This window comes from Rhopalosiphum maidis, chromosome 2 (assembly GCF_003676215.2).
Source record: "Rhopalosiphum maidis isolate BTI-1 chromosome 2, ASM367621v3, whole genome shotgun sequence".
Taxonomy (NCBI): domain Eukaryota; kingdom Metazoa; phylum Arthropoda; class Insecta; order Hemiptera; family Aphididae; genus Rhopalosiphum; species Rhopalosiphum maidis.
The window spans coordinates 39,102,198-39,118,451 of record NC_040878.1 but is presented as its reverse complement, the minus strand read 5'-3'; the positions used below and the strand labels follow the sequence as shown (position 1 = coordinate 39,118,451).

The window sequence follows — 16,254 nt, the reverse complement described above, 5'->3', positions numbered from 1 at the left end:
AAAATCATTCACACAGATATTTTTGTATTTATTTATATTTATTGAAATATGTATTGTAATAGTTATAAAGCATACAATTAAATATCATGTCATGTACATAACAAAAGTTATGACAAATAAGTTAGAAATATACATATTTTAAGATAATGAGATTATGAAAATCTTACCTTAACATATCTAAGTAAATGTATTATTTTTTTCACATTGAAAGAATTTTCTTCAATATATAATTATTAAATAATAGTTAATACTTAAATCTTTACATAAACTTAAGTATTTTTAATACATAATGGACTTGAAATAAAGTTTAAAATAAGTGGATAACTAAAAATTTATTTTTTATTCAAGCAAATAACTTATATTAAAGAAATAATTCTAAAGTAAAATATAATATTAGCATTTATTATATAATAGACTATTCTATAATCATTCGTAATAGTTAATAGTGTGAAAAATATAAATGTTCATTTATTAAATAATAATAATGTATATTACACTTATTTAGCATATTCTATAATCAATAACAAGTAAAAGATTTTTTCGTTTTATGAAATATAATACAAAAGATATATAATTATTATTATTATTAATGTCTAATATATTTAATACTAAGTATACTTTTAGTAAGAACTCATGTTGACAATAAAATAATTTTTGCTTCATTTATTGATACAAAAATATAGTATACATGTAAATTAATTTTATTCAAGTGATATTATAGTGATATTTAACACTGCATTAAATAAATTAACCTAACATACAATGACCAATATTCAAATGTTCATTTGTTTAGAGATTATATTTCTTAAATTTTGAGTTAAGAGGACGTCTCACCCGCATGTGTAGTCTCTGTCTTACAAACGTATGGCATAGTGAATTTTCGTTCACCAGTTTCAATAGTTTGCTTTTAGTTTTAATATTAGAGTGATTTGATCTATTATCAAACTTTAAGGTAAGAACATTATCTGTGTTCACTCGTTGGCTTTTTACGATATTTTAATTTTTAGGTGAATTATGAGTATGAAATTATTAATATTTGAAAATGATCATAATTAAGTTAAAAATTAAAATATAGTTAAAAAGCCAACAAAAGAACACAGATAACCTAAAAGTTTGATAATAGGTCAATTCACTCTAATATTAAAACTAAAAGCACACTATTGAAACTGGTGAACGAAAATGTACTATGTCGTACGTGTGTAAGACGGAGACAACACATGCTGGTGAGACGTCCTCTTAAGGGTATTGGAATCAGTGATTTTCTGTCTTTATCTAACATACATGCAACATAGGGTTATAAACGTGTTCTATTTCTAACATACCGATTGATAGAATGAAGCGATAAGAATTCTAAAAACAGATTTGAATTTGGCGTCAAGAATTCTTCAGATCAAATTTTCACGTAATTTTGATTTCAAGTTCTCCAAAAATTGAAATATATCAATTTTTAATTATCTTTTTTTAATATAACGTTTTTAGGATTTTGTGGGGATAATATCAAAAATTCGGAAAGTCGATCACAAGTAGACTTGACGACAAATTGAAATCTGTGTCCACTGTCTAGAATTCTTATCGCTTCATTATATCAATCAGCAGTGGCGTACTTAGACCTGAACTTTGGGGGGGGGGGGGGTATTGCTTCCAATTCCTCATTATTCTTATCTATTTGTATTTACGATCAATTAAAATTCTATGAATAATAAAACTACTATAAACTAAATGTAGGTAATAAAACAAATAATAATGTATTTTATTTTAGAAGGTATAGCAGTTATCATTCTTGTCTTCTATTCTTCTATTGTTTAAATCATGCGCGTTTTCAACTGCGCAATTCGTTTTTGAATATCATGCAACTGCCAATAGAAAATAATTCAATAGCAATGAGAATATGATTACAAAGATATATGTTTTAAAATATAGATAGTATTTAAAACAATGTAATTTTCAAACCTTTTGAATTTCCAAATCAATATTTGATATTTTAGAATCATTATTTTTATCACTGTTCGTATTTTCTGCATCGTTTGGTGTTAAACTTATAAGTATATTGTAAATATCTGACATTTCCAAGTCGAAATCAAACCTTCAAAAATTATAATAAATAAAAATCAAGTATACATGATCAAAATTACAAAACAAATACAAATACTTCTGTGATTTAAACTTTTTTTCAAGTCTTATAATATATTTTTTATAAAAATTATATAATTCATTGATATGCTGATAAATAGTTATACAATACTTTCAATGGGTGACAAATTAATTTATTTTAAAAGTTCAGAATAAAGTTATAATACACAAATATTGAAATATATATATAAGATACATACGGTTTAACTATTGCAGGTTTTACAGCATTCTTATACTTAATATTTTCCACACTTTCCTAAAAAAAGGTATCAATTAAAAACAAAAATGTGTTATTTTAAAAATAATTTTAATTGTTTAGTTTAAGTCAGTGACTTACTACACCATTTACACCTATGTTTTTGCAAAATAAGCTATAATCGATCTATTGTATTAATGATAAATATTAAATTGAGAAAGTATAATGTATTTTTGAGGGGTATGTCACAGGTGTAAATAATAATAAAGGTAAGTAAAAATATCATAAAAAAGTTTCTCTTGCAAGGAGGAGTGGTATAACCAAATAAACTCTGCATTCAACCAACTTAAAATGTTAACAAAGAAAATACTATTAGTTCAATACTGAAATAAGTATGAAATTATTTTTATAAAATGTTATTGTAATTTATGGTTAAAATAAAATCTACCAATCACTTTATATCATAAATTTAACCAGGATCAGGCTGGAATCAAATAATAGATAAAAAATTCAGTAAATTTTTAGTATACAAAACCATTTTTTTTTTTAAATACTGATAAATAGATACAATATTATTTAAGTAATAATTGTATGAAGAAAAATATGTACCTAATACCTACCTATTAAATGTAACAAACCTATTTCTAGTTTTGTAACTCTTTTTTTCCATACGCAATAATTGTTTTAAAGACTCAATGGCCACCGACAATGTCTTACAATAGATATTTACATAAAAAAATGTCAAAGGGTGTCACTGTGACAGTCAGTCCATGCGTTTTATCATGTAAGTACATTTAACTTATTGCCTAAATAATTACTTTTCTGTACGTTTGTCTAGATATCATTTTAGAAAATTCTTCATTTACTCCAAATGGAACCTCGAGTCCTCGATCTAAATATAATAAAATAGTAATGTATTAATATTTATATTACTTATTAATTAAATTAGATTACATATATAAACAAATATGAGGTACGAACAATTTTTTAATTTGGGCAAATTTTCGAAATATTGCAATTGCTTTGCTTTTTCTCTCCATATTTTCAGCGTTTCTTCATCTCTAAACATTTAAAAAATAAAACATATAATATTATAATTCACAAGTCATAACCAAGCTAGAAAATTGAACAAATAACAGTGTTATATCTTTCTTTACATTTTACTTGACTACATATAATAGTTTTATGATCATTAACGACATTGAAATTTTGGTCAAGTAGTATGTGATGACGTGTGATAGGTAAAGGGAGCTTTTTATTTTTAAGAGGATTAGAAAGTATTGATAGTATTATTGTAGACAAAACAAATATACCTTCTATGAAAACTTAACTCCCTCTTGGTTCCCCTAATATATGAACATGGATATTATTATTTAGATTTGATAGGTTCTAAATGTTCCGCAAATACGAATACAAAATCAGACGCCGGGCCCAGTAAAAAAAAAAAAATATTGAGGGGGAGAGGTAAAAGACTCAGCTAAAAGACTTCCTCAACATTTATACTGTTTTCTTTGTTTTTGATAAATTAATTATTATATGAAAATTTTATTTTAATATACATATTTTTTGGTATACATTTGTGTGATAATTAGCAATAAATAATAAAAACTTTTAAATTTCATCGTATATCTAAATTTAGTTAGGAATTTTATTTTAGATGATAATTATAAGTTATAGGTATCACTACTATCACATACCTATTACCTATCTTATTTACGTTAAAATTCGGCCTCTAAAATTTCTAATACTATTTTTTTTATATTAAATTAATGCTTATAGGTAGCGCTGTATTTTATCTGTGTTTGGAGCCCCTAGAATTTTAGTAGTAGCGCTCTAACTACGTAAATCGTGCAGTGTATACCTAATTATCTAAGTCTATAAGACTGTTTAAAACAATTCGTTTTACATTTTCGAAGACAGCTGCATCGAGTTTTGACGATCCTCCCCATTTTCACAGCACGTCTATGACTATCAAGCGTATACCTATTACTTAAACCACTTATCATGAGAAACTGGCTTAAAATATATAGGTTAGACCCCCTGAACCCCTCCCCCGTAAATCCGCCACTGCTTAGAAATGGGTATTGCCTAATTTACTAAACTGCTGATCTACTATATTGTGTCATGATTTCAGTACCTATTTCAATATTTATTTATTTTTTTATATTTTTAGTATTATAATTATGTTTCACATTTGTCATTAAATTCCTATGTTTATATACTAGAAGTGATACATTAGTAAAAAATATTTTTTGACATATTGTATACCTAATCCATTAAAAATAAGCTAGTACTAGAGGACTTTGGTTTGCTCAGTAAAAATTTAATAATACTTTTAATTGTGGCTTTTAGTTTCTTAAGGTGTGTATTATAAACACAACCCCAAAACATTATTCCATAACTGAAAATAGATTGCACCAAAGTAATATAAATAATTCTTTTCATCCTTATATTGAATTAACTTTTAACATCTTTTAAATAATAGAAAAATAGAAAATTAATATTGTTATAAGAAAGTGATTATCAAATACCATTACTCTATAGTATAGAGTCTATACCATTATGACTTATGTTAACAGTTAACACAAAGCTTTAAACACCAACTTTGTATAGTGAATATAATGTGTTATATAATGAATCATCAATGTTCGAATGTAATACTTAAGTAAGTACTCAATTATTAAATTAATAAACAAAACGACTAAACTCACTTGTAAGATTGTAAGATTCGTTCTTGCTTTTCTAATATTATTTTTTGTTTTTCTAAATAAAGTCTTTCTAGTTCTTTCATTCTAATATCTCGATCGGTAACTAAACGGTCACTGCTCCTAAATTGTAATATTCATAAAAATATCAAAAGTTTAATTAGGTAAGTAATTCATTAATTTATTAAATTATATGTTAGTGGGTCAGACTGCAAGTTTAAGCAGCATGTTCTGCATCTTTATATAAATCAATTCACTCGATTGTTTTAAAAATTTAAAACGCTTATCTTTGTTTTTCGGCTTTTGCAATTTGAAATATATTGATTAAGCCACATATATTAGGACAATGTGAAAATTGAGCCCATTATATTATTTTAATTTTTAACACGGGGAGACTTTCAAAGCTTATATTTTTGTTCAAATTTCAATTTCACACATGGACCTCAATTGGTTAAATTACGACTGCTCATTGTTAAAAATATAAACTTAACAGTTAAGAACCTCAAATTTACCAGCTGTCATATTATATTATAGAGATTAAAAATGATAATGATAAATAAGTGTAAATAATTGTAGAAATACCAATTAGTAAGAAATATCATTGGCCAACTATATCTTTCCATTAACTGCATTTTTGACGTATCCATCTAAACAATTTTAATACAACCCACATTAAAATAGGAAAAACATAAAAAAGATATTTAATTATTTTAAGTTATAGTTACAATTTTTATATTTTTTATATTTTTTTTATGTATCTTGTCATCATTTTTTTTTATTACGTTAAATTCATCATTATTTTGTTGAATCATTTCGTTATTATTTTGATTACTTTTCCATTTTTCTTGTAAAAAGCGTATTAAATATTTAGAACCTTTTTTCACCATATCTCTAGTAAGGCAATCAAGCGGATTTCCAGCAACATGTAATTCTCGAAGTTTCGGCAATGATCCTAAAAAGCAATATTATGTAAATCCAAATTTAAATTATAACTTTACAGTATGAGTCGCAATAACTAGAAAAACTTGACAACTCAAATTTTTTTATTCCCCTAAAAATATAAATCAATATAAATTCGAGTTAGACATCTCGAATAATACATAGGTATTTCGAAGCGAATTTTTATCCCCCTTCAAATTCGTATTATCGCGACTTGACTGTATTATACATAATATAATAACTAAGCTTATACTATATAGTTTGTTGTGATTGTAATATTTTGTAAATTGATAATTACTTAAATAAATTACAAATTTAAAATAAAACTTTCATACTATGTTATTATATAGTTTTTACTTTTTTGAATGACAACATAGAGTTTTAATTTCATATTCCAAAGCAAAATAAGTGAGTAATTTGAGATAAGAGTAAGTTGTCATTCAAAAAATGAAAAACTTAAAAATATATAAGGATAAAAATATTTAAAAACATAATTTTTTTAATAAAAACGTTTTTTTACAATTTAAAACTATGTAAAAAAATGTTTTCAAAAACATAAATAATTTTTGAAATAACGAGTGTTTTTTGATAAAAGAATCACTCTGTATATGACTATATATTTACAAACCTTAATAGTTTCTTTCAAGATAAAAATATACTAAATACTAGGTAACATGCAACTATTAAAAATAACTAAAATTACTTTAAAATTTGTTATTATAAATACGCTAAAAAGTATAGAAAAATATTGTTTAAAAAAAATGGTTGGAAAATGTACATTCATATACCTCCGACTCTCTATACATGTCTACAGTCTACACGACTATACCTAACACAGAAGAATTGTATATAGTTAGTAGTTGTAGTACACTGAGTAAATCATCGACCATGCTCATCCCTTTTCAGAAATTTAAATGTATATGATATCGCACTTGGACCATTTTTTATACTACATCTATTAAAATGGTTAAAGTATATAAATTTAATACTAAATCTAAAATTAGCAATAAACTTCTTCGACTACATCAATTCAGCTCACGGTGTGAAATTTTATAGACTAAATGACCCACTTTCTGTACTCCGACTCAAGCGTGGACGCCCATACGACCTTACTTTGTAATTATTTATCAATGATTTTTTTTTTTAATAATTATTATTATTATTATTTTCTTTTTTCTTTTCTGAGTTGTAAATACTAAAACTTAGCCGATATCTTATTACTATTATTCTAATTGTTATCTATTGTCCAAACGTTAAAAAAAAAATGTATATAATCAACAATAAGTTAGGATAACTTACGTCAGTAAAACTTTATTTAATAATAATAATAATAAAAAAAAAAAATACTAAATCTAATTTAAAGTTTTGCATAATATTTTTCAATAACTATTAGGTATCCAATATTCTTATAGGTTTAGTAATTACTGAGAATCTAATCGTTCAAATTTGTAATTAGGTATATCTAAATTTTAAGAAGAATAATCCACTGAAAAACTAAATAATTTACAGTGAAAAAGAGGTTCTCTATTTATTTAAAAAAATAAAAGTTTTTATCACCACAGGTGTACAGGTGTACAAGAAACTCCTATAAGTAGTAAAGAAAATCCCAAAATTTGAAATATATTCTTTGGGTATATTTGAAAATTCCAAAAATCAGAATTTAAATAAATTCTTTACTAAAGAAAATATGGTGATGAGTATGCACACAGTTATCACGTGTATAGGTACTTAAGAACTGTATAAAAGATAAATAAATTTTATGAGTATTAATAATACTTTAAACTATTTACATACCCAGAGTCAAAGGTAATCGCTTTAAATCATTTTTTCCCAGAAGCAATACCTGTAGATTTTTATGACCTTGCACACCGTCTGGTAATCGACGTATTCTGTTGCATCTTAAGTCTAACCACATAAGATTTGTACAACCAGTAAATAATTCGTCGGGTAATATTCGTATGATGTTATTGTCCAAGTACAAATACTTCGTAATATTATAATTATCATATAAATCATTGAATCAATTAATTAAAATACAAGCACATGTAACAGACATTTGTATATTAGATAATGTACTCACTTTAACAAAATAACCCATCTCTTGAATAAGAGATTCCGGTATCGACATTATATTTCTATTTTTTAAAATCACAATTTCCATCGGTTTCATTTCTAATTTTATATATATAATATTATAACAGAAATGGTAAATGAAATTCGAATTATAAATGTACAAAAAGGTACATCATGACAAATATAAATCGTGACATCAATACATACATTATATAATGTTGTCATAACAACGGTCTGCTTAAACTTCACTAAATGAATTCCCAGAGCAAAGTCTTTTTTGAAGTTTTTGAACCTAAAGTTTTATCTACGTATACATATTTTTGGTAAGTTTAATCAACCAAAATATTAGTAAAAAAAATTCGAAAAGGATTATAACATCTTCAATCTATAATAACAAATATGTAACTACATAGTTATTGCATAAAACTTAGGACTTGAAAGTATTCGTTTTGCGCATAGGTCAATAATTTACTTAATTATAAAAGACCTAAAAAATAAAAATCTTGATAAATAATCTAAGATTTTGCCTAATGTTTTTGAGAAAAGATGAAATTTCCCATTTTAAGACAGTTAAAAATGTAAATACCAATAATCAATATTTTACTCATTTATAACTAAACAATCATAGTCTAAAAACAAACATAATTGTGAGATATATTTAGTTTTAGTTAACAATTTCTTAGACACAAAATCTAAAACCTATAATATTCTACTTGTATATAATAATTCAAAAGAATTTATAATTCCTCGTTAATAGACTATTATTTTGATTACTTGAGTACATCTATAACTATAACTATATAAATGAAATGATCAATATTGTATTTTTATAAATTATTTCGTTAAATTTTAAATACATAAATAGGTACCTTATATTATTGTAACGGCGTAAATTGTAAATATGTTAATAGGCACCTAGATTACAATTATACATATAATAATATATAATACACTTATTACTCAGTACTGACAGTACTCACTAACTTAATACATCATCAATTTAATTTACAAAATTATAAAATAATGTATTATTTACATAGTCTATAGTTATTAGTTAAAGGTACCAAGTTGATATAGTTTTAATCTGTATACGTGGAGCTTTTCATATTTGTCTGGTATTGTATCAAAATGACAAGATAAGTTAAACCCGCAGCAAAAGTCTTAAAAACAACAAAATAATACATAAAAGTAGAATTATCTCGATTGTTTATACACTCACATTTATATATATGCAAATGAAAATAATTTATGTATTAATTAATAAAACAATACATATAGTTCCTTCGAATAAATATTAAACTTACTGAAATAATGAGACGTATATTTAGTGTAAATACATCGCATGCTGTGAATTCGACAGAACTATGAGAAAGCTGATCCAAAAACAAATGTAACTGCATAAAAAAAGTGATAAATGTATAATTTATAATTTATATACATTTTAAGTAAAAGACATTTTAATTCAAATCCAGAATAAAGGAGCTAGAGCTGCAATTTTTTGTATTTATAAAATAATGTAACTACGAGGTCTAATCAAAAAGTATCGAGACTGTTAAAAAAAAAAAAAAAATATATTAGATAAAGTTATTTACAATCAATCTCCTTCAAAGTATGCTCCTTCTGAGTCCATACATGTTCTCCAACGTTCCTGCCATTTTTGAAAACACCTGTGGAAGTCATTTTTAGAAACTCCTCGTAGCTGCTCCGTCGCATTTTGTTTTATTTCATCTACATCTTGAAAACGTTTACCCTTAAGCGCCATTTTTATTTTTGGGAATAAAAAAAAATCACTTGGAGCTAGGTCTGGTGAATAGGGGGGTTGAGAAACAACTGGGATACCATGTTTAGCCAAAAACTGCTGCACAACATGGGCTGAATGGGCTGGTGCATTATCGTGATGCAATTTCCAACTACCAGACTCTTTAAACTCGGGTCTTTTTCTTCGTACAGCGTCTCGTAAACGGCGAAGAACATCAATGTAGTACTCCTTTGTTATAGTCTGTCCTTTAGGAGCATACTCATGATGAACAACACCTTGGTAGTCAAAAAAAACGGTCAACATGACCTTCACTTGACTCCGAACTTGACGAGCTTTTTGGTCGTGGTGAATCAGGTGTCTTCCACTGCGAAGATTGTACCTTTGTTTCTGGATCGTAGCCATATACCCAAGTCTCGTCACCAGTTATAATTGATTTTAAAAAAAATCATCAGATTCGGAACACTCTAGCAAATCAGTGGCGATCTGTTTTCGATTTTCTTTTGCTCACCTGAGAGCAGTTTTGGTACAAATTTGGCTGCAACTCTTCTCATGTCTAAATCAGTCGTCAATATGGTTTGAACTGATCCAAATGAAATTTGAAACTCATTACTAAGTTCCATAATTGTCAAACGACGGTTACCTCGTATTGCTGTTCGTATTTTTTGTATCATTTCCTCATTGCGGCTTGTTGATGGGCGTCCTTCACGTTCATCACTTTCAACAGTTGTTCTACCCTCTTTAAATCGTTTAAAACCATTCAAAACGCGAGCACGGGACATGGTTTCATCTCCATAAGCTAACAATAACATTTGGTAGGTTTCAGTAGCCGTTTTTCCCAGTTTATGGCAAAATTTAATGCACACTCGTTGTTCTGTATTTTCGCTCATTATGAAATCCGACGGGACGTAAAAACATACTTGACTTAATCGCACCTAGAAGCCGACTGAAACAATTTTAATCTAATCTATGTCTAATATATTTTCCCAACATATAAAGTTAGATTAATATAGCACATGCAAGTTCATACTCAAACTGGTTTACGATTAATCGTATCAGTCTCGATACTTTTTGATTAGACCTCGTATATGATGTGGACACAAGAACTTGCAATTTATTGACTGCAGTCATATTATTATATTAGCGCAGTTGTATATGCAGATATATTGGTTTTAATTTGTTATGGCAGTATTTAATATTATTTGAATTTTTGTGAAAATGAATGATTTCTATCTGAAGTTTGTCTGAATGAAGTTTGATTTTTTCCAGTAAAAACGGGTTTGTTGATTTCCTATAATACGATAACTTAAGAATTACCTACTTAACATAATTTTAATTAATAATTAAATAACAAGATTTTAAAAAGTGGCAAGCGGGTACTGCTTTGCTGTATAGTAGGTGTCGAGAGGGTCATTATAACTATATTATAATTGTATACGAAAAATAATTCTGATTGGTGAGATGGTCTGTCAATTTATATCACTTAGTATATTTCATATTTTCAGGAAAGATTTTTCTGATATTGCTTGATATATATGTATAAAATAAAGTATATGTTAATTAAAAACTAAAATGTATTTTGAGGAAAACAATTTATTTAGGTATTATATTAATATTTATTTATTATAATAATAATTTATCTGTTTCACATTATATTACTGTTATTCATTTTTAATTAATACCACCTTATCATAAGACAGTGCAATTGTATTTGTATATGTTCATGGTATAAATAGGTAATATTTTGGAAGTGTCATTTTTTATATTAAAATTTATAGTTTTAAACGTAAAAGTATTAAGTCCGAATTCTCATAAATAATGTTTTTAAATTATAACAAAATATTAAAAACTGTCCAAGGAGAAATAGTTACTTTACCGCGGGTACTTATCTTAAGTCATAAAAATTTGAATTTCAAATGTTGCACAAATGATTAAAGTAACTTTTCAGTAATTTTTTTTTTAATTTAACTAGAAATACATGAAGAATTTTTCAAATATTATTTATAAAAAGAAATTTTTTTATAAATTTCAAAACAACAAAATAATTTGCAAATGTTAAATTTTGTCAAACTTCTTACTTAAAAACGCTTACAAAAAAATATTGTTATTCTGTGTTTAAAAATATTATCCATGTATAAAGTTTAAATGTCTATTAAAAAATCGGCTTACGATCATTCGATTTTGAATTGAACCAAAACAACAAAATCGATTGTGTCGAATTTGCGTTAAAAATTCCGTTTTTACTTAATTTTTTGTTTGTTTTTCCTAGTTAATTATAAAATTACTGTTGATTTTTTTAATTTGACTCCTCCTAAGTACGAACAAGATCAAATTTATAACCAGAAACCAACCTTTAAGAAATCGAAGCTTTATATTACTTCAAAAGTGATGATGGATTGTTATTTTTAAAAAAATTAATACATTTAATACATCTATCGCTCATTTGCTGCATTCAGAATTTAAAAATATTTAATTTAATTCTATTATATTAAATAAATGAAAAATATCTAATCTATATAATATAACAATTTATTTACCTCTTGATTTATACTACAATCCAAGTAATTACTTTTTAAGTTTGCTATAAGTGTCTTAGTGTAAATTGCCTGAAACATATAATTATTATTTATTATTGGTATAATAAATACCTTTACTTATACAATATATATATAATATGGCTATGTAAATTAAATTTAGAAATAAAGACTAAAGCTCATATTCTATAACGGGTATAAATGTATAGAAACATTGCTGCAAAAAGTGAAAGCCCCTAAACTTTTTTCTGCGTACGTCCCTGACTTGGTGCGTTTAAAACGAATAATATCATTCTGTAAACGGCGTGGTTCGGTACCTACCTGCTTCGTGGTGTAATGACACATCAGGATTATGCCCATGTACCGCACTGCGTAGTGCAGCATCCAGCAGTACATGATGAGGCCAGACATGGCGTATTTGCCCATCACATGAAACGTCTCGTAATAGATGTCGAAAAATGACATCACGCATAGGGCGCACACCGACATGCCCAGCTGCACGCCGAACAGGCGGTTCAAACAGCTGATGGATTCGCGTAGCAGCCAGTGTCTGATCCGCAGTGTTTCGACGGCATCGGCCGTCGCCATGACGCTGTCCGACGTATCCTTCACAGCTACTGCAATGTCGGGTGCATCGGGTGTTGCGGCAGCGTTCGCGTGTCGTGCGTGTCTCGAAAAACTCGCTAACCCCGCGGAACTACCTAGCACAGCGACGTCGTCGTTGACGGTCTTCAACTTGCAGTACAACATGAAACACTGCTGTACGAATTGCGTCTCCGAACAACACATGGTCACGTTTTGGATGTAGATGAACACATAAAAGACGATCCCCTGCATTAACGCAGGATCGTCGCCATCTGACGTCCACAGCATCCACAATCGCAGCACATTGACTGGCACGACCAGCAGTAAGCACGCGCACACGGCTGTGGCCGTGAACACGCGGTATCGACCGGCATCAGTCGCTGTCGTTGGCGAATACGTCTCGTAGCACTCCATAGTCTCCCTGTACTTTTCGAATCCCATCGTCACCGAGTACGACAGAACGATCCTCGACAGTACCGACGTCACGTTCGCTATGTTTGGGTATATTTCCTTCAGAATCCTGATCGACTCGCTGCTGCACTTATCGCCGATCCGGCAGACGACCGCCGGCCCGACGAACAACACGTAAACGCACGACGCTGACAGCAGCACGGTGAAAAGTATCGGCAGTAACGTGTTACTGTTCCGGTTGTTGTCCAGCATGTTTGCGGGGAATACACCGAACGCCCTCCAAAACAACGTGATCGGCCAATAAGCCAATAATTTATTATTATTCATTACCATTTATTACTATAGTGGACGACTTTCGAAATATCTATATTATAATATACAGCGCCGATAATTAGTATACCTATTCTCGCCCTTTTTACCTGCGGATTATATAAAATAATATAGCAAATGCCAATAATGTAATATATAGGTGGCCGCGAGTATAACTACGTTTAGTCAGAGGTGTCCGATTTGATTGAGACTTTGTGGCATTTAATAATATTTGGTTTTATTTCTATAAATATATACACACCTATATCGGCCTATTTAGACTTTTTGATCCCAAAGCCCTTTACTAAAAGCAAAAAATGAATACTTTATTAAGTTAAAAAAAACATTATATATACATCTACTCAACTTGACGTTTGATACTTACATTATATTTCTTAGGTAAAGTATTTTCAAACTAATCCTAACAATATTCGAGTGCTTAGTGCTTACATAATATAGTAGTGTAACATAACGACTTAAAAATGTTTTGACTTATTTCACATAATAATTCTCACATGATATTATATTATAATGAGCGTCGAACATGTTTTATCGATGTTAAATTATTGTAATTAATAATAATATAATATTAATAAACGTATTAATTTTAAAAGAAGGTGGGCAAGTGGGCACAGCACTGCTGTATAAGTAGTTTGTGTAGAGCAGTGATACTGTAATAGATGTATTATATTTGAATTGAACTACGTATCGATATATACAAGAAAAACTATTTTGCGCATAGATTTCAAACTTACATTATTATGAATTTAAAATAAAATGTAGTCGTTAAACTTAAGTGTACACTGTACACCTATAATTAATGGATAAGTATTATAAATATTAATATACTAAATACCTAGTGTATAGCCCGATATCATATTTTAATATATAAATATAATTTTTTTATATATTTATATATAATACCAATAGTCTAGTAACCTATTACATTTACAAAAAAAAAAAAAAAACTATCAATAATGTTACATCTTTCAATAATATTCATAATAGTTATTAGTTCATCTCTTAATGAAATAATTTATCAGAAAATTTATCTTTCATGTATCCAATTATTTATATTATATGTTTAGATTATCATAATGTGATATTTTTCTTAACTTATTGTAAAAACTAATAATAATATTAGTTCATAATATATAATTGATTAATACTCATAATCTGAATATAACATACTATACATTAAAAATAAAACACAGTGTAACCATTTAGGTATGACATTAAATAATAAAAAAACATTTATGTATTAATGTAATAATATATTAACGATAAATGATATATTTTATAAAATAAATAAATATTAATAGATTATTATATTTATATTTAGTCAAATATGAACTATAAATAAACTAAATGTAGCTAATAGTGGCCGAGAGGCCAAGATACCTACTTAATACTTAAATAATTTACAATTTTTTATGAATGAAATTGTACTAATATTACCAAATAGGTTTGTACCAGCAGCTATAGCCTATAATACATATATACATAAAAAACAAACATTAATTAGTCATTATAGTTATTCGTTTTTATTTTTAAAAGATATACCTAAATAATATTTAACATAGGACATATTATTAAGAATATATGTGCAGATAAGTGAATAACACTGTAAAATATGAGATGGAAGAAGCCGTAGGACAACTTTTATTTTATTCATTTTTATAACATAAAAAATGAAAAATAAACCGTTTAGAAATTTACTATTTACGGCATCATTTTCCTCTGCGTCCTTTACATTAAGCTAAGGTGATACTCGAGAGTTGTAATTGTGGCAAAGTTAGAGAGTTTGGAATGTTAATAAGTCTTGTTAAGTAGTATTTTATTTTATTTGCTCGTTAATTGCGATATATAAGGTAAAATATAGGAATTGAATTGTGAAGTATAATAATAATAACAATATTCAAATGTAAAAATAATATTTGAAATCGTTTAATTACTGACAAAGTTTGGTAATGTTTGAAAATTGTGATCAAAGATATGTAGTGATATCGTGATGACTAATGGAATTTGGAAATCAATAATCAATGTATCACATTAACATCATATTTTATTAGTAGAAGTCGGCTATTAGGAATAAATTTGATATTGTCGAGTTGTCGCGTTATTGAAACAAAATTTCTAAGGGCGTAGGAGTCATAGGGCATTATTAAAACATTGAAAATCAAATCGTATAATGAACAATGGTGTAAGTATTCTTTAAAGTTATAGCATACAACCATAACAGTTAACAGACACATATTGTAAGAAAAATATATCCAACACATTTTTTGCGGTACTTAACTTGTTGAAATAATTGGATTACTTTTTATTATTTGTTAGGCTTTAATTTTCGTTAGTAGAGCTTTTTAGTAAGTTCAAAAAGTTGTGATCGACATTTTTTTATACAGGTAAATTTCTTCATCATAGTTATATTGTTGAAGTATATTAACATCACAAAAGTCATAAATGATCTTCAGCGAAAATAAAGTCCAACTGTCCAACAAATTCCGAGTAATCCAACAATATCTAACAAAGTAACAATTAAGTTACAAACAAATGTGTTGGAATATTGAATATAATATGTATGTTATGACTTATAGTTATGCTACTATATGCTTA

General features: G+C 27.3%; 2 protein-coding genes across 2 annotated transcripts; both read right to left on the bottom strand.

The window, feature by feature from the left end:
* Window positions 1–1,726: 1,726 nt before the first annotated feature.
* LOC113554645 (leucine-rich repeat-containing protein 40-like) lies at window positions 1,727–8,131 on the bottom strand. Its single transcript, XM_026958582.1, has 10 exons — window positions 8,051–8,131; window positions 7,765–7,954; window positions 5,757–5,983; window positions 5,614–5,678; window positions 5,038–5,154; window positions 3,308–3,387; window positions 3,145–3,218; window positions 2,331–2,386; window positions 1,951–2,083; window positions 1,727–1,853 (listed from the first exon to the last, which is right to left on the bottom strand). The coding sequence occupies exons 1-10, from the start codon at window positions 8,129–8,131 to the stop codon at window positions 1,803–1,805; spliced, it is 1,074 nt and encodes a 357-aa protein (XP_026814383.1). The 3' UTR covers window positions 1,727–1,802.
* Window positions 8,132–9,122: 991 nt separating this feature from the next.
* Window positions 9,123–13,662, bottom strand: LOC113552464. The gene is made up of 4 exons (XM_026955342.1): window positions 12,655–13,662; window positions 12,337–12,405; window positions 9,348–9,437; window positions 9,123–9,203 (listed from the first exon to the last, which is right to left on the bottom strand). Exons 1-4 carry the CDS (start codon window positions 13,660–13,662, stop codon window positions 9,123–9,125), a joined length of 1,248 nt encoding a protein of 415 aa, XP_026811143.1.
* Between the last annotated feature and the right edge of the window lie 2,592 nt (window positions 13,663–16,254).

Coding starts and splice junctions, on each gene's coding strand:
- LOC113554645 (XM_026958582.1), bottom strand. CDS start 8,131: ATGGAAATTGTGATTTTAAAAAATAGAAATATAATGTCGATACCGGAA. Junction 5,155..5,613: donor ATGATATTTCTTACTAATTG/GTATTTCTACAA, acceptor ATTACAATTTAG/GAGCAGTGACCGTTTAGTTA. Junction 2,387..3,144: donor CTAGACAAACGTACAGAAAA/GTAATTATTTAG, acceptor ACCTTTTTTTAG/GAAAGTGTGGAAAATATTAA.
- LOC113552464 (XM_026955342.1), bottom strand. CDS start 13,662: ATGGTAATGAATAATAATAAATTATTGGCTTATTGGCCGATCACGTTG. Junction 9,438..12,336: donor ATTGTAGTATAAATCAAGAG/GTAAATAAATTG, acceptor TTTTTTATGCAG/TTACATTTGTTTTTGGATCA. Junction 9,204..9,347: donor ATATACGTCTCATTATTTCA/GTAAGTTTAATA, acceptor GTTGTTTTTAAG/ACTTTTGCTGCGGGTTTAAC.